This window comes from Equus przewalskii, chromosome 26 (genome assembly GCF_037783145.1).
Source record: "Equus przewalskii isolate Varuska chromosome 26, EquPr2, whole genome shotgun sequence".
Lineage (NCBI taxonomy): Eukaryota > Metazoa > Chordata > Mammalia > Perissodactyla > Equidae > Equus > Equus przewalskii.
Window position 1 is genome coordinate 3,582,636 of NC_091856.1, and position 22,665 is coordinate 3,605,300.

The following is a 22,665-nucleotide window of genomic DNA, read 5'->3' on the forward strand; positions in this document are numbered from 1 at the left end:
TATCTAATCTCCTGTTGATGGACATCTGGGTTGTTTCCAGTTTGGGCAGTGTCAAACAATGCTGCTCTTGTGAATGTATCTTGGTGCACGTGTACTCAAGTTTATCCAGGGCACATACCTAGGAGTGGAATTGCTGTCTTCATTGCTAGATAAGTGATTGTGCCAATTCCCATTGCCATCAGCAGTGTACAGGAAGTCCTGTTGCTCTACATGCTTGCCAATACTTGGCATTTTCTAGCTTCTTAATCATAGCCAATTGGATGTGAAGTAGTATCTCAGTGTGGTTTTAATTTGCATTTTCTTGATTGATAATTAGTTAAGCACCTTTTCATGTTATTGATGATTTGAATTTCCTCTTTTGTGAAATCTTTGCTGCTTTTTTCTTGGGTTGACTGTCCTCTCCTGTTGACTTGTTGGAATTCTAATGTATATTGAATGTGAGCCCTTCATCAGTTACACATGTGGAAAATATCTTCTCCCACTCTGTGGCTTGCCTTTTCATTCTTAGTGATGTATGTTAATTTTAATTAGTCAGATTTGTCTTTTCCTTTTTGGTTACTGCCCATTGATACGTGAAGAAATCTTTCTCTAATCTGAGGTCACGAATTTCCCATATGGATATATAATCATCCCAGCCCAATTTTCCCGCTTCTCTGCAGTGCCATCTTTGTTGTAAATCACACGTCCATACACCAGTGGGTGTGTTCATGGGCTCTCTTATTCCACTGTCTATTTGTCTGAGCTGTGCCAATACCACAGTCTGTGTTACTATAGCTTTATCATCTCCTGTGCAGTTTAGAATTAGTTTGTCTAGATTCACAAAAAATCTGTTAGGATTTTGGTTGTGATTGCACTGAATTTATACACCAATTTCAGGAATTTCATTGATTTAAAATATCAATTTTTAAAATTAATGGACATGGTATATCTCTCCATTTGGAGGAGTCTTCTTTAATTTCTCTTAAAGTTCTATACTTTACTCTGTAGCAGTCTCACACAATTTTTGTTAGATGTATTCCTAGGTACTTGACATTTTAGAATTATGTGTGTGTATATAGTAGTTTTTGAAAAACTCATTTCCTCTTCTTATGCTTAGTCTATAGAAATTTAATTCATCTCTATATATTGAATTTGTATTTTAACAAATTGTAACAGTTCTTTAGATATTATGGATGTTGAGCCCATTATCACTTGTACATGTGGCAAATATCTTCACTCAATATGAATCATAGCTCTAAATGTAAAATGTAAAACTACAAAACTTTAGAAGAAAACATGGAGAAAATCTTTGTAATCTGGGGTTAAGCAAAGATTTCTTTGATATGACGCTAAAAGCATGATCCATGAAACATAGCTAAATTGGACCTCATCAAAATGAAATCCTTTTCCTCTGGGAAAGACAGTGTTAAGAGGATGAAAAGACAAACCACAAGTTGGAAAAAGTACTTGTGAATCACCTATTTAGCAAAGGACTTATATCCAGAATATAAATAAAACTTTCTAATAACTTACTTATAGATATTTCCATACTTTCCATACACAATTATATCATGTGTAGACAATGATTGTTTTTTAATTTAGAGGTTTCCTCTTTTCCAAGTTTGCTGAGAGTTTTTATCATGATAGATATTGAATGTTCTGCATCTACTGAAATGAGCATGTTTTCTCCTTTAATCTATTAATAGGACAAGTCATCATTATTCATTTCTCAATGTAAAACCCTCCGTCTGTTCCTGGCATAAACCTAATTTGGCTATGACATATTATATATTTTTATATAAAGTACTATATATTTTTATATAGTTATTAAACTCAGTAATTACATAATTCCTTTAAAACATGATTGGATTCCATTTGCTGTATATTGACTCAGGTTTTTATTTGTAAAATATGGAGGTATTGTAAACAGTAGTTTTAGAATTTTAGTTTCTAGTCATACAATGCTAGTACTCGAAATAGAAATATGATTGATTTTTGTGTGTTAATCATGTACCTTGCAATTTTGCTAAGCTCACTTATTAATTTTAGGAGTCTTTTGGGTAGATTTCTTGAAATCTTATATGTAGACAATCCTGTCATCTGCAAATAGGGACAGTTTTATTTCTTCCTCTATCACTCTTCTTTTTTAAGTTTCTTAAGGTGGAAACTTGGATTATTTACTTGAGATCTTTCTTCTTCTATAAGTATTTAATACTTTAAATTTTACTCTAGAAATGACTTTAACTATATCACACAAAATCTCTATTTGTGGTTTCATTCATTCAGTTCAAAGTATTTTCTCATATCCCTTGAGATTTCCTCTTTGATTCGTGGATTTCTTAGAAGTGTTTAGTTTGCAAAGGGTTAGAATTTTCCTCATATCTTTCTGTCAGTGATATCTCCTTTAACTCCATTATGGGCAGAGAGCATACACTGTCTTTTTTTGAACTCTTTTATATTTGTTAAGGTTTCTTTTATGACCCAGGACATGGTCTATCTTCATAAACGGTCCATGTGCACTGGAAAAAACTGTATACTTGGTTACTGTTGGATAGAGTGTGCTCTAAATGCTGGTTCGATCCAGTTGGTTGATGGTGCTCTTCATTCCTTCTATATCCTTGTTGATTTTCTTTGTGTGAGTTCTACAGAGGTTTATGAGAAGAGTGTTGAAGTCCCCCACTATGATTGTGGACTTGTGTGTTTCTCCTTTCAGTTCTGTCAGTTTTTGCTTCCTGTATTTTGAGGTCATTGTTGTTACATAATACACATTTAGGACTGTAATGTTTTCTTGGTGAATTGGCCCTTTTATCATTGTGTAATATACGCCTTTATCCCCTGTAATGTTCCTTGCTTTGAGTGTAGTCTGTCTGATATGAATGTTTGCACAGTGTCTTTTTCCATCCTTTTACTTTGAACCTGTCTATATCACTATATTTGAAGTGAGTTTCTCACAGACAGAATATAATTGGCCCATGTCTTTTTAATCATTCTGACAACCTCTGATCTTTTTATTGGTGTGTTTTAAACAGTTGCATTTAATGCAATTACTGATAATGTTTGGATTTAGGTCTACCATTTTATTTTCTATTTTTCCCCCCTTTTTCATTCTTCTGTCTTCTTTCCCATCTTCTTTTTGATTATTTGAAGATTGTTTACTGTTTCATTTTAATTTACTGTGTTTTGACTATATCTCTTTGTATAAAGTTTTTAGTGGTTGTCCTCAGGATTACAATATACACAATGAACTTTGTAGTCTATTTGAAATTAACAGTTTACTACTTTGATGGACTATAAAAACCTTACTGCCATCTCAGTCCCTATACCCTCCCCCTTTATTTGATAGTTGGCTTATATGTTACACCTACACAGAAAATCCTAGCAGACACTGTTAAGGTTTTTTTTGTTTGTTTTTTGCCTTCAAACATCAAGCATATCTTAAGAGAAAAAAAAATAAAGTCTATTATATTTACCGAGATGTTTGTCATTTCTGTTGCTCTTCTTTCATTCCTGATGTTCCAGGTGTGCTTTTGGTGTAATTTCCCTCCCCTCTGAAAAACTTCCTTTAGCAATTCTCTTAGAGCACGTTGGCTGGCCCTGAATTCTCTTACTTTTCCTTCTTCTGAGAATGTCTCTATTTCATCTTCATTACTGGAGGTTATTTCATGGGATATAAAATTCTGGCTCAATAGTTCTTTTTTTTCAGCAACCTTAAAAATGTTGTGCCACCACCCCCTTCTGACCTTCATGGTTTCTGAGGTAATTCAGCAATCATTCAGATCATTGTTTCTCTGTCAGTAATACGTTATTTTTGTCTGGCAGTTTTGCAGATCTTTTAATATCCTTTAGTTTTCAACAGTTTTATTATGATGCATGTGGGTATAAATTTCTTTGCCTTTATTTTGTTTGGGGTTCACTCAGGTTTTTGAATCTGTAGATTTATGTCTTTTGGCAAATTTGGGAAGTTTTTAGCTGTTATTACTTCACATGTTTTTCCAGCTCTGCAGTCTTTCTCCTCTCTTTCTGGAAGTCCGACGGAACAAATGTTGGACTTTTTTTATTGTTCCACATTTCCCTGGGGCTCTTTTCATTTTATTTTCCTCACTTTTGTTGATACTAATTTCTACTAATCAATCTTTATGTTCACTGACTCTTACCTCTGTCATCTCCATTCTGCTTTGGGGTCTATCCAGTGAGTTTTTAATTTCTGTTTTTTTTTAATTTTCCAGTTCTAACATTTCCATTTTGTTATTCTTTATATTTTCTATTTAATTACTGAAACTTTCTAGTTTTCCATTTGTTCCAAGGGTGTTTACAGTTATTTGTTAGAGCATTTTTATAATAGCTGCTTTAAACTCTCTGTCAGATAATTCCAAAATTTTAGTTATCATTGTATTGATATGTGTTGATTGTCTTTTTATTTGTGAGTTGAGATTTTCCTAGTTCTTCATATGCCAAGTAATTCTAGATTGAGTCTTAGACATTTTGAATATTATGCTATGAGACTCTGGCTCTTGTTGAAATCCTATGAAGAATGTTGATGTTTTTGTATTAGTATGCAATTGACCTAATTAGGTTCACGCCATAAGTTCCAGCCAACCTTTTGTGGGCTGTGGTTAGGATTTCATTTCAGTACAACCAGAGGCACTCGCAACTTGAATATATAACTATGTACTGGGAGACTTTGGGGGGGAGGAGGAGGAGAAGAAGAAGAAAGAAGAAAAGAAGGAAGAGGGGGAGGGGGGAGGAGGAGGAGGAGAGGAAGAAGAAGAAAGAAGAAGAAGAAAAGAATTTCATTTCAATTTTCAGGCTTTGCAGTGGTATTTGGATCTGCCCATGTGTGTGCCACCCAGTGGCCAGTCTGGGACCTGGATGATGGTAAACCCAGTTCTTCAAGTCTTTTATATGCTGATTAAGACCAGATCAACCTAAGTGCAGCTCAGGGCTGAGCCCAGGAGAGTGTAAACAATTTCAAGGGGTCACTTTCCCAAGCTCCTCCCTCTGTGATCTTCCTTGTACTATTCAGTTCTCTGGGGATTCTCTTTTTGGTTCCCCGGCCAGAAAGCTAGAGCTTTACTTAGCCCACTCTTCCATGTGTTTCATAGCTGTACCCATGTCTGAGGCCAAGTGTCAGGAGGACCAGAGGATAAAAAGTGGTGAACTCATTGCCAGTTCAGCACTTCATATTTTGGTCTTCCTCCCCAATTCTCCTGCCACTGTCTACTGTTCAGAGTCCTCCATAGCTTCTGCTCCCTGCTTCCTGGCTAGGTGTAATAGCTGCATTCAGTGGGAAAGACCAGGAGGAATGTGCTTACTTCATCTTACTCCCAATCAGAGTTTTTTCAACTATATTCATGACGACTTTGCCTGTAATTTTCCTTATTCTTACAGTCTTTGTTGGGTTTTGTATCAAGGCTATGCTTCCCATGAGTTAAGGAATGTATCCTCCTTTTAAAAATTCTCTGGAAGAATTCCTGGAGACTGGAATTTTCACTAATGAAGCCAAATGTAGTTTTTTTGGTGGGAAGATTTTTAATTTATTAAATCACTTTTACTAGTTATAGGAATATTCAATTCTATTTCTCCTTGTATTATTTTTAAGTTGTATTTTTCTAAGAATTTCTGTATTTCATTTAAATTTTCAAAGTTAACATATAAATGCTTATATATCCTCTTATGACTTTCATATTTTCTTTAGAATCTTCAGTGATCCCATTTTTATTTCTGATTTTGAATTTTTAAAAACTTTTATCAGTCTTACATAGGTATAAGTCTTTATGACTTTGGATATGCAATGGTTTCTTAGATATTACTCCAGAAACATAAATGACCATCATCAAAATTCAAAACTTTTGTGCCTTAGAGGACACATCAAGAAAGTGAAAAGACACAAATTGAGAAAATATTTGGAAAGCACATTTCTAACAAGGAACTCAGAATATATAAATAACTCCTACAATTCAACAATAAAAGGAAAAATACTCAGCTAAAAGGTGGGCAAAGGATCTGAATAGACATTTCTTAAAGAAGATACATACATGGCCAATGAGTAAATGAAAAGATGCTTGGTATCAGTAGCCATGAGTGAAATGCAAATCAAAACCACAATGAGATGCTACTTTACACCCACTAGGATGGCTCTAATAAAGAAGAGATAATAAGTGTTGGTGAGGATGTGGGAAAATTGGAGCCCTCAATGTTGGTGGGAATGTAAAATGGTGCAACTACTTTGGAAAACAGTCTGGCACTTTCTCAAATGATTAAACATAGAGTTACCCTGTGACCCAGTAATATATATACTGGGAATATATACAATGAAATACATTAATTTCATTCCTAGGTGTATATACTCGAGAAATGAAAACATAAGTGCACACAAAAATGTGTACATGAATGTTTATAGAGATATTATACATAATAGTCAAAAAGTGTGAGGCCACCCCCCTGGCCAAGTGGTTAAGTTCACACACTCTGCTTTGGTGGCCCAGGGTTTTGCTAGTTCGGATCCTGGGCGCAGACATGGCACTGCTCATCAAGCCATGCTGAGGCCACGTCCCATATAGCACAACCAGAGGCATTCACAACTAGAATATACAACTGTGTACCAGGGGACTTTGGGGAGAAGAAAAAAAAAGGAGATTGGCAACAGTTGTTAGCTCAGGTACTAATCGTTAAAAAAAAAAAAAGTGAAAACAACCAAATGTCCATCAACTGGTAAATGGATAAATAAAAGTGGTATATCCATACAGCGGAATATTATTCAGACATAGAAAGCAATAAAGTACTGATACATGGTATAATATGGATGAACCTTGAAAATACGCTAAATGAAAGAAGCCAGTCCCAAAGGACCACATATTGTATAATTCTATTTTTATGAAATGATTTCCCAATAGGCAAATCTATAAAGTACGAAATTAGTGGCTGCCTGGAGGTGGGAGAATTGAGAAGCCTGAGTGTTGACTAAATGAGCAAAATTTCTTTTTGGGAGTAATGATGAAAATGTTCTAAAACTGATAGTGGTGATAGATGCACAACTCTGTGACTATACTAAAACCCATTGAACTGTATACTTTAAATGGGTAAATTGCATCGTATGTGAATTATGTCTCAATAAAGTTATTAAAAAGATACCATGCCAGTGTCTTGGTCATCCTTTCTTTCTTGGATTACTCACTCCGGAGGATGATGACTTCTATGTCTTGAGCAACCTTTTGGAGAGGCCCATGTGGCAAGGAACTGAGGCCTCCTGCCAGCAGCCACGTGAGCGACCTTGACAGTGGATTACGCTGCCCCATCAAGCTTTCAGTGGCTTGAGAAAGCTGTTGCCCCCTGTCAATAGCATGACTGCAGCCTCATGGGAGATCCTGGGTCAGAACCAGCCAGTGAAGCCCTCCCAGATTCCTGACCCTCAGAAACTGTGTGAAATAATCAATGTTTATGTTAAGGTGCTATGTTCTATAATAATTTATTACACAGCAATAGATAACACAAGCTCATCTACCTCTTTAAGGCAGGAATTTCTAATAAAATTATACTTTTTATATTGAATAACTATGAAATTTTCCGGCATATTTTGTTGCTTTAATTAAATGTATACTACTAGTACTTACTATAATGTCAGTCTGAAACAAAATTTTAACATTCAGAGGGGCCGGCTCCGTGGCCGAGTGGTTAAGTTCTTGCGCTCCGCTGCAGGTGGCCCAGTGTTTTGTTGGTTCGAATCCTGGGCGCAGACATGGCACCACTCATTCAGCCACACTGAGGCAGCGTCCCACATGCCACAACTAGAAGGACCCACAACTAAGAATATACAACTATGTATTGGGGGGATTTGGGGAGAAAAAGGAAAAAAATAAAATCTTTAAAAAAAAAATTTTAACATTCAGAGCCTATGGTCTTGGGATTTTTTTTAAAAGTCAGTGATATTTATATTACATAGAAGATTATGTACAAAGATTATGTTACAAAGAAGTCTGTTAAGTTGATGAATAAAAGTCAACACAAAAAATTCTAATATGATAGAACTTAGAAACAAGTGCCGGAATGGTAGTATTTGCTCATGGAGCAAAAGTAAGAATCTGAAATTTCTTTTTTTTTTTTTATAGTTTTTTTTTTTATTGAGATATTGATAGGTTACAATCTTGTGAAATTTCAATTGTACATTAATGTTTGTCAGTCATGTTGTAGGTGCACCACTTCACCCTTTGTGCCCACCCCCCACCCCACCTTTCCCCTGGTATCCACTAAACTGTTCCTGGTCCATAGTTTTAAATTCCTCATATGAGTGGAGTCATACACAGATTATCTTTCTCTTGCTGGCTTATTTCACTTAACATAATTCTCTCAAGGTCCATCCATGTTATTGCAAATAGAATGATTTTGTTCTGTTTTGCAGCTGAGTAGTATTCCATTGTATATATGTACCACATCTTCTTTATCCATTCATCTGTTGATGGGCACTTAGGTTGCTTCCACGTCTTGGCTATTGTAAACAGTGCTGCAATAAACATTGGGGTGCACAGGACTTTTGGGATTGCTGACTTCAGGCTCTTTGGATAAATACCCAGTAGTGGGATGGCTGGATCGTATGTTAGTTCTATTTTTAGTTTTTTGAGGAATCTCCATACTGTTTTCCATAGTGGCTGCACCAGTTTGCATTCCCACCAGCAGTGTATGAGGGTTCCTTTTTCTCCGCAACCTCTCCAACATTTGTTGCTATTAGTTTTAGATATTTTTGTCATTCTAACGGGTGTAAGGTGATATCTTAGTGTAGTTTTGATTTGCATTTCCCTGATGATCAGCGATGATGGGCATCTTTTCATGTGCCTATTGGCCATCATTATATCTTCTTTGGAGAAACGTCTGTTCATGTCTCCAGCCCATTTTTTGATTGGGTTGTTTGATGTTTTGTGATTGAGTTGTGAGAGTTCTTTATATATTAAGGATATTAAGCCTTTGTCAGATATATGACTTGCAAATATTTTTTCCCAGTTAGTGGGTTGTGTTTTTGTTTCAATCCTGTTTTCATTTGCCTTGAAAAAGCTCTTTAATCTGATGAAGTCCCATTTGTTTATTCTTTCTATTGTTTCCCTTCTCTGAGAAGGCATGGTGTCCGAAAAGATCCTTTTAATACTGATGTCAAAGAGTGTACTGCCTGCGTTTTCTTCCAGAAGCCTTATGGTTTCAGGTCTCACCTTTAGGTCTTTAATCCATTTTGAGTTTATTTTGGTGAATGGTGAAAAAGAATGGTCAATTTTCATTCTTTTACATGTGGCTTTCCAGTTTTCCCAGCACCATTTGTTGAAAAGACTTTCTTTTCTCCATTGTATGCCCTTAGCTCCTTTGTCAAAGATAAGCTGTCCATAGATGTGTGGTTTTATTTCTGGGCTTTCAATTTTGTTCCATTGATCTGTGCACCTGTTTTTGTACCAGTACCATGCTGTTTTGATTACTGTAGCTTTGTAGTATGTTTTGAAGTCAGGGATTGTGATGCCTCCCGTTTTGTTCTTTTTTCTCAGGATTGCTTTAGCAATTCGGGGTCTTTTGTTGCTCCATATGAATTTTAGGATTCTTTGTTCTAATTCTGTAAAGAATGTCATTGGGATTCTGATTGGGATGGCGTTGAATCTGTAGATTGCTTTAGGTAGAATGGACATTTTAACTATGTTTATTCTTCCAATCCATCTACATGGAATGTCTTTCCATCTCCTTATGTCGTCATCCAATTCTCTCAGAAAGGCCTTGTAATTTTCATTATGTAAGTCCTTCACTTCCTTAGTTAAATTTACCCCAAGGTATTTTATTCTTTTTGTTGCGATTGTGAATGGTATTGTATTCTTGAGTTCTTTTTCTGTTGGTTCATTACTGGAGTATGGAAATGCTACTGATTTATGCAGATTGATTTTATGCCCTGCAACTTTGCTGTAGTTGTTGATTACTTCTAACAGTTTTCCAATGGATTCTTTGGGGTGTTCTATATATAAGATCATGTCGTCTGCAAACAGCGAGAGTTTCACTTCTTCCTTCCCTATTTGGATTCATTTTATTCCTTTTTCTTGCCTGATTGCTCTGGCCAGGACCTCCAGTACTATGTTAAATAAGAGTGGTGATAGAGGGCATCCTTGTCTTGTTCCTGTTTTCAGGGGGATGGGGTTCAGTTTTTGCCCATTGAGTATGATGTTGGCTATGGGTTTGTCGTATATGGCCTTTATTATGTTGAGGTAGTTTCCTTCTATGCCCATTTTGTTCAGAGTTTTTATCATAAATGGCTGTTGGATCTTGTCAAATGCCTTCTCTGCATCTATTGAGATGATCATGTGGTTTTTATTCCTCAGTTTGTTGATGTGGTGTATCACGTTGATTGATTTGCGGATGTTGAACCATCCTTGTGTCCCTGGTATGAATCCCACCTGATCCTGATGTATGATTCTTTTGATGAATTGCTGAATTCTGGTTGCCAAAATTTTGTTTAGAATTTTTGCATGTATGTTCATCAGTGATATTGGCCTGTAGTTGTCTTTTTTCGTGGTGTCCTTGTCAGGTTTTGGTATCAGCGTGATGTTGGCCTCATAGAATGTGTTAGGAAGTGTTCCATCTTCCCTAATTTTTTGGAATAGCTTGAAAAGGATAGGTATTAAATCCTCTGAAAGTTTGGTAGAATTCCCCAGGAAAGCCATCTGGTCCTGGGGTTTTATTCTTTGGGATGCTTTTGATTGCTGTTTCAATCTCTTTCCTTGTGATTGGTCTGTTCAAATTGTCTGCCTCTTCTTGAGTGAGCTTTGGGAGATTGTAGGAGTCCAGGAATTTATCCATTTCCTCTAGGTTATCCATTCTGTTGGCATATAGTTTTTTGTAGTATTCTCTTATAATCTGTTGTATTTCTGCAGAGTCTGTTGTTATTTCTCCTCTTTCATTTCTGATTTTGTTTATTTGAGTTTTCTCCCTTTTTTTCTTTGTAAGTCTGGCTAGTGGTTTGTCAATTTTATTTATCTTCTCAAAAAACCAGCTCTTTGTCTCATTGATCCTTTCTACTGCCTTTTTCATTTCAATAGTATTTATTTCTGCTCTGATTTTTATTATTTCTCTCCTGCTTACTTTGGGCTTCATTTGTTCTTTTTTCTCTAGTTCAGTTAGGTGTGCTTTAAGGTTGCTTATTTGGGATTTTTCTTGTTTGTTAAGATGTGCCTGTATTGCGATGAATTTTCCTCTTAATACAGCTTTTGCTGTATCCCATATGAGTTGGTATGGCATGCTATCATTTTCATTTGTTTCCAGGTATTTTTATTTCTTCTTTAATTTCTTCAATGATCCATTTGCTTGTTCAGTAGTGTGTTGTTTAGTCTCCACATCTTTGTGCCTTTCTCAGCTTTTTTCTTGTAATTAATTTCTAGCCTTATAGCACTATGATCTGAGAAGATGCTTGTTATTATTTCAATTTTTTTAAATTTGTAGAGGCTTGCCTTGTTTCCCAACATATGGTCTATCCTAGAGAATGTTCCATGTGCACTTGAGAAGAATGTGTATTCACCTCCTTCAGGGTGGAGTGATCTATATATGTCTATTAAGTCCAATTGTTTTGGTTTTTCATTCAGCTCCACTATTTCCTTGTTGATTTTCTGTCTGGATGATCTGTCCATTGATGTGAGTGGGGTGTTGAGGTCCCCTACTATTATTGTGTTGTTTTTAACATCTTCCTTCAGGTCTGTTAATAGTTGCTTTATGAATCTTGGTGCTCCTGTTTTGGGTGCATAGATATTTATAAGCGTTATTTCTTCTTGATGAAGTGTCCCTTTGATCATTATATATTGTCCCTCTGTGTCTCTCTTTATCTGTCTTATTTTGAAATCCACTTGGTCTGATATGAAAATTGCAACACCTGCCTTTTTTTCCTTGCTATTTGCTTGAAGTATTGTCCTCCACCCCTTGACCCTGAGTCTGTGTTTGTCCTTGGGGCTGAGGTGTGTTTCCTGGAGGCAACAAATTGTTGGATCTTGTTCTTTAATCCATTTTGCCACTCTGTGTCTTTTTATTGGCGAGTTCAATCCGTTCACATTGAGAGTGATTATTGATGCCTGTGGACTTAATGCTGTCAATCTGTCACTCATTATCTTCTTTTCCTGTGTTTCTTTTCCTGTTTGCTTTAGACTACCCATTTAATACTGCAATTTCTTATGCTGGGTTTCTTAGATTTTTCCTTATCTATGATTTGTGACTCTGTTCTGTACTTTATTTTAGTGTCTACCTTGAAGTTTGTATTTAGAATCTTGTGTATAATATAGTCTATTCTCTGGTGGTCTCTTACTTACTCGACCAATACTGATTTAGACCCTTTGCTCTTCCCCTCCTAAATAATTAGTTTCATTTTTTATTCCAACTCGTCTTATTAATTTGTAGTTAGAGTGCTAAGATCGTCCTTGTTTTGGTAGTTTCCTTATTTTTACCCTAATGCTATAGTTGAATATTTGCTATCCTGTTCTGGTTCTATCCATCGGTCTCCCTAGTCTGTGGCTTGTGTCCCCTTTCTCCCTTTTTTCTTTTTTCAAGTATGAGAGCCTTCTTGAGGATTTCTTGTAATGGAGGGCTCTTAGTTACAAATTCCCTTAACTTTTGTTTGTCTGGAAAAGATTTAATTTCTCCCTCATATCTGAAGGAAATTCTTGCTGGATAGAGTATTCTTGCCTGAAGGTTTTTATCCTTTAAAGCTTTGAATATATCACTCCATTCTCTCCTAGCTTGTAGGGTTTCTGTAGAGAAATCTGCTGACAGTCTGATAGGGGCTCCTTTATAGGTTATTCTCTTTTTTTTTCTTACTTCCCTGAGTATTCTTTCCTTATCATTCCTATTTGCCAACTTTACTATTATGTGCCGTGCAGTGGGTCTTTTTACATTGACAAATCTAGGAGATCTAAAACCCTCCTCTACACACATTTCTCCGTTGATCACTAGATTTGGGAAATTCTCTTCAATAATTTCATTAAGCACACTTTCTGCTCCATTTTCCTTTTCCATATTCTCAGGAATTCCTATGATCCTTATGTTCTTACTCCTCATTGAATCCATTATCTCTCGGAGATTTTCCTCATTTTTTTTAATTCTTAGTTCTCTTTCTTCCTCTGTCTGGCGCCATTCAGCCTGTCTGTCCTCGATTATGCTGATTTGCTCCTCTAGGTTTTCTACACGGGCATTCAGGGAATCCGTACTCTGTTTTATCTGGTCCATTGTGTTTTTCATCTCAAGTAATTCTGTTTGATTTTTCTTTATGATTTCAATCTCTTTTGTGAAGTAACTCCAGAACTCGGCTTGTTTCTCTATCTTTCTCTCTACCTCATTGAGTTTTTTGATTATAGCTGCCCTGAATTCATTATCACTTAGTTTACCTAATTCCAAGTCCTCAGGACTTAATTCTGTGTTTTTATTGTTTTCCTTCTGGTCTTGGGCTTTTATAAATTGCTGGATGGTAGAGGAGCGGTTTTTTCTCATGGTGGTAGAATTCAGTTGCAGTTACAGCCTGTCGCCACTAGATGGGGGTCGAGAGCGGCGTGTTAGCTCTCCGCCTTCGGGGCAAGATGGCTGCGCCCACTGGCTTTGTTAGGGGGGAGGGGCTGTTACTCACACGCACCGGTCTGGGTTCAGATCAGTTCTGTTCTCTGGTCTCCCAAGGCCCTTAATTTATAGGGTCACCGCGGACGGAAGCTTCCCCCCCCCCCCCCGTCAGCGGGTCTCCACTGAATCAGCGGCAGGAGTCCTGGATGATCCCCCGATCGCGCGGCCCCTCCCCCGCTCCTTCCCGACCCGCGCCGCAGCGATCGCAGACTAGGGGAGGGAGCGATGTTCTCTCCTACCGTTCCAGTGCCTCCGAGGGTGTAAGCAAGGTTTATGATCTCCGCCTTCTTGGTATTGTAGGTCTCTAACGAGCTGGCATTATGTTTATTCTCTGAAAGTCAGTTCTTCCAATCTTTTGTTGTATTTTGGAGGGGAGAGAATCCCGGGTCAGCTCACCCCGCCATTTTGCTCCGCCCCCCTCCCAAGAATCTGAAATTTCTTAATGAAAAGCTTTGTCATGTATTTTTTTTAATGGATGATGGTATCAAATCACCATGCTGTCTAGATGCCATTGGATACATTGAAAAGAGCAATGGAACAATTAAAAGAATCAATATTTACAATATATTAGAAATTACATCCCTTGCAACTAATCAATTTATTATGAAAAAATTTAGATGTCAATTTAAAATGCACAAGAGGCCTGTAGATTTTTAAAAAATTTGTTTAGGGAGGGTATTTTTATCTTCCTTCGAGTTAATGGTGATTCTTGAATCTGTGTCTTGATTTTCTTCATCAATTTTGGGAAATTCTTAACCATCTTCTTTCCTAACAATGCTCCATTCTCTCCTGACCTTATAGCTAAAATTAAATCTTTATAAAACCTGTTCCTCATATTTCATGTTTTTCTATGTTCTTTTCTGTGTTTTTCATCCTTTTGATTCTGTGTTTCAGCCTCAATATTTTTCTGCTCTATCTTATGGCTCACTAATTCTCTTTTCAGCTATGTCTAACCCACTATTAAATTTATCCACTGAATTCTTAATACCAGATACTGTAATTTTGAGTTCTCAGATTTTCAAATTGCTCAAATTCTCAATATTTTCTTTCCATTCTTTGAACTCCTTAGTCATAGCTATTTTAAATCTGGTCTGATAACTCCATTATGTGAATCCCCTGGGATTTCTGTTGTCTGTCCCTGAAAATGTCTCTGAGCATGCGTCTTTATGTGCTTAGTTATTTTTGGATGGAATTTTTTCCATCACAGAGAATTCACTTTTGCTTGTCTTGGGCTGCTCTAGGCTAAGGGCCCCAGAAAGCCTGGATCACTTTAATTCAACCAAGGATTGATATGATGCAAAGCTGGTCTTTAGTCTACTTTCACCTTTATTCCTAGTGTGTAGCCCACAGGGTCCCAACAAAAAGCCTGGTACATTTATCAGGGCCCCTCCCTCTTGGCAGACCCTCACGTGTTGATCTCCCCATCCCTGTTCACGGAAGCTCTACTCAGCTTCTCGGCCTCTGCTTTCAGAACTAACAATCCCCTTGAGAGGAAGCTGGCTCCAAGTGTGAGGTTCACTTTCCTTGGCTTCCCTCCTCTCCTAGAACTTGGGCCCCCAGTTCCTCACTGCTTTGGTAGTCCTCTGATGCCTTCAAAGAGGTGTTCTGAACCTTTTCCCCAGCTCTTCTGGTTGCTTTCAGCAGAAGAGTTTGCCCTAAACCCTTTGCCCACCATTGCTGGGATTAGAACCTCCTCTCTCCTGAACTTCAGACCTGGATCTCCAGTATCCTGTTGAACGTCTCCTGAACATGCCACAGGTCCCTCGTGCTCAGTATGTCAGCACCAAACTCCACATTTGTCTCCTCTCCTGGCCCTCCCACTCAACTGGCTTTGCCTGTTGTGGCTATTCCTGTTCATGGTTTTCCAAACTATGAATATTCTTTGTGAATCTCCTCTCTCTCTGCCTCCTAAATGCCCTCACTTACCAAGTCATGTGTAACCCCAATGGACTAGCGGTTAAGATTTGGCAGTCTCACTGCCATGGCCCAGGTTCGTTTCCTGCTCAGGGAACCACACCACTCGTCTGTTGGTTGTCATATTGTGGCGGCTGTGTAGTTGCTGTGATGCTGAAAGTGATGCCACCAGGATTTCAAATACCAGCAGGGTCATCATGGTGGACAGGTTTCAGTGGAGCTTCCAGACTAAGACAGACTAGGAAGAAGAACCTGACCACCCCACTTCCAAAAAAATTGGCCATGAAAACTCTATGAACAGCAACAAAGCATTGTCTGATATAGTGCTAGAAGGTGAGAGGATGGCACAAAAAGACCAGGTGTGGTTCTGCTCTGCTGTACACAGGGTCGCAACTGTACACAGGGTACACAACTCGACAGCACAAACAAACAAACAAAAACTGTTACCAAAAAATGTAAAACACTTTGACAGCTTCTTTGCCAAAACACTTTAGTGGAGCATTCGAGATCCTTCGAGTTCTTTCATCATTTATTTCCAGCTAAACTTTCACCCTCATCTGCTATTTCCCCCTTGCACCATACCTCCTGACTCCACCCTAAGCACAGCATGCCACTTTACAATCCCATGTCTTTGTACAAACTATTCTGTCAAGAATTCATACTCCCTCCTCTCTTTCTGTTGAACTCCTATATATCCTTCAAGATCAAATACTGTTTCCTCCAAGAAATCATCCCTTACTCCTCCAAAGTTGATCATCCCCTCTATAGGGGATTTATGCATTTGCCCCCACTAACAGACTCTGAACTCCTTGAGCTTATGCGACAGTATCATCTTCAGCCCCAGGACCTAGCACTTACTAAATGTTTACTGACTAAATGAATGACAAAACACTCCCTCACTACCAGTTAGAAATAGTGTTATTTTTCCTCCAACTAGTTTAATTGGTAAAACTCATACAAAATATAACTTGATTGCTGACATTTAGTGATCAATAAAATGAAATAAAAAATACAAATTTGGAGCCAACAATGAGACTTAAGGAAAATTACATAAAAGAACATTTCATGGGGGTTCATAGTTCAGATACTTATTGTTGACCAAACACACTTACTGGAGTCTATACTCTTTTACTCAACATACTAAATGTGTTGTTTAAATCTGGTAACCACAGCTGTGACTTAGTTAATGATCTCAATAAATCCTACTTAAATCAGAGATAGGAAAAAATTATGCAAATGAATTCTTATCTGTTTTTCTGTCCAAGGCATGTTTGATAACAGATAAAACATACTCCAAATAGTCTCTACATAATAGTCAGGAAGCCATTTGAGGTTTTATTTGGATCAAAATCAAATACAAAGGAGAGAAGCCTGTTATATTCGCAGATGGTTTTATTTCAGAAAGAAATTACACATTAAAAGGAGACATAGTTAAGAGCGTACATTCAGATATGGAAGTGAATCTAGGCAAGTCAACAGTTATTAATACACAAAGCCACATGATTAAAAAAGTAACAGATAATGACAGATGGGCTTGCCTTAGATTCATCCACAAAATAATATATTTTGTTTAAAAACAAAAAGATACTGGTCTTTAAGATAGCTCTTTAAAAATGAGTTTGTAGTTCGAATGGACTTGAAAACTCAAAAACCCATCACACCGGTCTCCATGTAGGCTGTATCATACCCACACTCATCCGGCAGGATGGGAACTATCCGTCAGTCATACTTTGCAGCTAGATAAGATGTCTTCCACTAGTCTCTTGTAAACCCAGGCATCACCCTTAAGCCGCTGCCTCCTGATACTCACCACATCGGGTTTTTGAAGTTGGCACAGTTCTAGTTCAAACTGCATTGTCACTTTGCCAAAATCTGACTGTGTTTGACACTTCAGTGTGTAGCTGTAAAAAACAAGAAGCCAGTTAGTAGGAGAACTATGAATATTCTGAATAATACAAGAGATTTCTAAGCCTCTAGGAGGCCAGGGAGAAAATGAACCATTATTTCACATTAAGCAATTGGTATACTACTGCTTACAGTTTCCGAATGACCTAGCTATGTCTTAGTGATGGAGTATGACTGGTGTTTTCCTAGAAGCTGAACTAAGATCTTAAGAAAGAATAAAGATGAAAAGGCTTTACTAGAATTCTCCCTTGTTCCAAAGAAAAGCCCTTCTTTCACAGTTATACATGCCATTCATGCTCAAGAAATCTGGCATCCTTTATGCAACTCTTTCAACAGTGCAATCTGTGAACATCAGACCATTTCCATAATGTTCACAACAAAGGAAAGTGCAGGGAAGATTAAGAATATTTTTTTGCACGCACCTCATTAGAAATTTTTTTCTTTCACATAAATAAAACTGAAGCCACCAACCTGTCAGAAGGACATGTGTTTTGAGGTTTTTCTAACACTAATAAGAGGTTATGATTGTTACAGCACTTTATAGCAGAGTTAAAAAGAAAGCTCGAGATAGTCCATTCCCATGGTTGAAATGCATGGCATATATAATCAGAACTGGCAAAAAAACCATTCTTGTAATGGAAAGGCCCAGTCTAAATGAAGACACATCTTAAGAAAGAGGTATGTTTCTGAAAAGTTGCATAAATTGAATTCATGTCAATTTTTAATTAGTTTACATTATATTGTAGTTTGTCGTACAAATCTTCAATAAACAATAAACAGAAACAATAAACAACAGGATCAATTTAAAATTTCAGTTCCTAAATATGGGCACATGATTAGGCACTATCCCACAGAAGTGTAAAGAAATTACTTGTATCTGTTATGCGTTAGACGGTTTCACAAAATATCATTCTTTTTTTTTAAATTAAAAAAATTTTTTAAGATTGGCATCTGAGCTAACATCTGTTGCCAATCTTTTCTTTCCCCCTTCTTCTTCTCCCCAAAGCTCCCCCAGAACATAGTTGTATATTCTAGTTGTAGGTCCTTCTGACTGTGTTATGTGGGACACCAGCTCAGCGTGGCTTGATGAGCGGTGCCACGTCTGCACCCAGGATCCAAACCGATGAAACCCCGGGCTACTGAAGCGGAGCACACGAACTTAACCACCTGGCCACGGGCCAGCCCCAAAATATCATTCTTTTTCTCGCTAACTTAATCATATGTTTTGGGGATGGATCTCTTAAAAATAAGCAGTCAATATCAGAAATGCTAAAAGGAGTATCCTGTAGTTAAGGTTCCTGACAGGAAGATGAAGCATGGAGCAATTTAAATAGATGGAAGATAAAACATAAGGAAAAAGATAATAATGGAATATAACTGAGATTAATAACATCATGCCACTGAAAAATTTAGCTTTTGTTATTCTGCTTTGTCACAAAAAGGTGAAAACAGAGAAGATTTTTAAAAAAAGGATCAAGGCAGAGACCTTCCGGTTGATCAGGAAGTTAGAAGAACAAACTACTGATTAACAGCCAGTCAGTGATCTGACAGAGATCATACGGCTGAAGGAAAGATGATCGAAAACTCTCTGATGTAGATTTGGTTAGAGGTTCTGGAACTGTGGATAAACCCAAGCATGAAGAACAGGTGGGAGTGAGTTTCATGTGTCCTAACGATGTCCAAAGAAGCAAGCCAGGGTTCATGTAAGGAAGGCTTGCCAACGTTTACAGACAGTGAAAATGAAAGTTACTTTTGCCAAAGATTGTTTCTTAAAATGTTACTCTATATTGACTACTCTATTTAAATATTTTTGTCAAATCTATTAGTGGCTCTTCTTGGCTGCTTTTATATAATATATAATAATGAATATATATAAAATAGTGAAATTTTAAAACACATAACTGAGTGGAAGTGCTTAGAAATACAAACATCTTAGGTAACCAGCAGAGGTCTGGCTATTCAGATCATGAGGTCAAACCAAAGAGGCTTCGATGGCAGTTCACTGCAGAGTAGGAAAGAGTTTAAGGGGAAATATCTCCCTAAAGTACTGAAAATCTGGTTCTGTAAAATAGCAAGTCATACAGAGAAGGCATTTACATAAATCCTTGATTTGTTAGCAGTGTCTCACAAATCTAGATTATAATTTAGAAATACTATTATAAAGCAGAACTTCAAAGGAGAATAGAGGATGTAAAAAAACTGGAAGAAGTTCATATTTTCTTTGAAAGTAGTGACAATATGACCACTTAAACTTCTATGGCTCATACAAAAACGCAAGACAAAAAATCATGGACAATGATTCAACCATAAAAGCTTTTTGGAATAAGGTGGAAGAAATAGGTTTTTTCAAAAGGGGAGAGGTGAATCAACCTAAGTTCTCTCAAAGCTGAAAAGATATCAAATAATAACTGCAACGGCCTGGTGAGTGTGCTGCTTACCCCTTCTGTACAAAGTCAACGTGCTGCTTTGGAAGAACAGACATTATTTCATTCAAGAGTTGATCTGGGTTTGCTAATCTGGTTGTAGTCACATTATAGTGCAGCTTCAAAAGAAAAAGAGGGGCTGGCTCCGTGGCCGAGTGGTTACGTTCACACGCTCCGCTCCCGTGGCCCAGGGTTCGGATCCTGGGCGCGGACATGGCACTGCTGGTCAGGCCACGTTGAGGCGGCGTCCCACATTGCACGACTAGAAGGACCTGCAACTAAGATATACAACTGTGTACAGAGGGGGTTTGGGAGATAAAGCATAAAAAAAAAGATTGGCAACAGTTGTTAGCCCAGGTGCCAATCTTTGAAATAAAAAAAAAAAGAAAAAGAAAATGAGAAGTAAATCTTTACATCAACCCAGAGACCATCCTGCCTGATTTAGAGACCCAAAACTCCTCAGTATGGTACCCTCTCAAAAGAAAATATTTCAAGAAAAATGCTGAATCGACAGCTAACTCTTGGTGAGCTGGAATAAGATGGCACTGAGAAAGTCTGGAGAAATCATGTTTATTAGTAACTACATCCATATCATCCTTTTTACACTTTCATCTTCCTCTCCCACCAATCTTTTTAAAGAAATAAATATTAAACGTTATCTGTTTGAGCTTTACCTGCTGCTCCCTTCCTATATACCATAGAGAGGTTAACAGTCCTGAAAGGCAAACTGGGAGGATGAGACAAATGCCCTAGAAACTTTGGCTTGTATGTAGTTGGCTATCTTTCCTTAATTCTTTCTTGACTATTTTAAGAATATTATAGCATTCCAGGAGCTGATTCTATGACAAGTCTATCAGAAAATGAGCATAACAAGTATTCCTTTAAAAAAGTAATGTCAAGCTATTTTTTTCCTCATTGACTGAGAGCATAATTCTCAGAAACAATTACATTCCTAATCAGTATCCATCCATCATTCATTCAACTACTATTTATTGAATGTGTACTGGGTGCCAGGCATTGTTTTCGTCCTGGAGACAGACAAAATTCCCTATCTTCCTGGTGGTACTTTCACTGTCAAAAAAAAAATCTACTTTCTCAGTCTTTCAGATTTGAGTTCCTTTTATAAATAACAAAAATGCTGGGGTTGGAAAATATTCAACTACCTTACTTTTCAAATTAACAACCTGTGGCCCAAAGACGAAATATATATTTCTTAAGGAGGGGTTTCCCGAAGTGTGATATAAACTATCACTCAAGACATACAAGATAACTTTAGGTGGTACCTGGATAAATGTTTTTATTTTTATATTTATGTATTTGTTTCAATCTGATTTAGAGAGATAAAATCAGCAAAAACTAAAGGTATATAGTTTCCTTTTAAATAAATCCAAGTTTTAAAAAAGCTGGTCATCTTGACAGTGGTGATGGTTTCACAGGTATCTATATAATGCCAAAGGATATGAACTGCACATTTCTAATACATGCAGTTTATCGTATGCCAATTATATCTCTAAACTTCTAAGCTGACATGAAGGTGAGTGTTAAGGGACTGGGGTTTGGGGACCCCAGTTTCAAGTCATAAAAGAAACAAGTGGCACAGTTGTGACAGGATCTGTGTCTTGGGTCCCAGTCCAGTGCTCTTTCACCAAACTAAATTGGCTCTGTCAAAATAATAATAAAGTGAACACTTTCAAATCACAATTTTAATGATTCTTTTGTAAAATAATTAATCCTAATTCATCTATTTAAATTTCAGATTTTTATAGATTGCTTCCTAACATATGATTCTGCTATTTTAAAAAACTAATGTGTTCTTTGTATCATCCTTTTAACTTTTTGTAAGTTTATGATTTTTTAATTTAGGAAGTAGGTGGAAAAAATGAGGCTAATTTCCTACAGTAGGTCCTACAGTACTGCAGAAACTTAAAGCATTAAAAAGGGTTAAAGATCCAGAGTTAGGTCAAGTTTCAGATCTTGGGTTTGTACTCATTAGGACTGTGGTTCTGCTACACTGGGGTTGAAACGCTCAACATTAATAATAATGATACCTGACTTTGGAACAGCTTATCTTAATAAGCATTTCATATGCAACGTAGCACTGCACACAGACTGTCTTGTTTATACATGCAAGCTCTGTCAAGTTGCTGAGTAGACATTATCTCCAGTTTTTACAAATGAAAAAACTGAGGAAGTCAGGGATAAAATGACATATCCAAGCTACACAAGGAGAAGCTGAGGCTAGAATCCACGTCTTCTTATCCCAACCTTGCGGGTTTTCCCTATATTCTAGAAGGACGGGGGGGTACTAGAACACCAGCTGACATTACAGCAGTTCCTAATGAAAAACGCAGTCAGGTTCCAAACAATTTACAGAGGTGAATACTTTTAGAATATTATCCATCAGCATTTGATAAGTGCTTGGCTTCTCAATAATGTATATAACTGGACAAATTTCCTTAACTTTTCTTTATTTAATATTTTTCAGGGAAATGGCACTATAGTTTTCTTAATTGCAATCACAGGGTTTAGAATACTTCACAACTGTCTCTGACTACAGAAATCTTAGAATAAAAGGGTAAAATATGCCTAATAAACTGCCTATATGCAACATAAAACTCGGCAGTCTAATAAGCCAACAGGGCAACAGTCTCTAACGGGTAAGTCCTACCTTCTTTAAAACAGGACACGGCGGGATCTCAGAACACTCTCCCCTGAAGCACTTTTCTACCCAACAGCCCAGCATTTCCCTTCCCCCAAACCTGCCAGATTAGCTCAAAATGAGTGTCTCAGTGCAAAAGCTAATTACAGACCCCGTCCCAAATCATGGGGAACACTACCATCT

General features: G+C 37.3%; 1 protein-coding gene across 1 annotated transcript in view; it reads right to left on the bottom strand.

The window, feature by feature from the left end:
- Nucleotides 1-3,849: 3,849 nt before the first annotated feature.
- The window catches only part of LOC139079652 (maternal embryonic leucine zipper kinase-like), a 64,698-nt gene continuing 45,882 nt past the window's right edge, over nucleotides 3,850-22,665 (bottom strand). The window contains exons 5-6 of the mRNA XM_070595824.1: nucleotides 19,839-19,942; nucleotides 3,850-17,396 (exon numbers count right to left, since the gene is read on the bottom strand). Coding sequence (XP_070451925.1) covers nucleotides 17,219-17,396; nucleotides 19,839-19,942 — 282 coding nt within the window. The 3' untranslated portion in view covers nucleotides 3,850-17,218. The remainder of the gene's footprint in view (nucleotides 17,397-19,838; nucleotides 19,943-22,665) is intronic.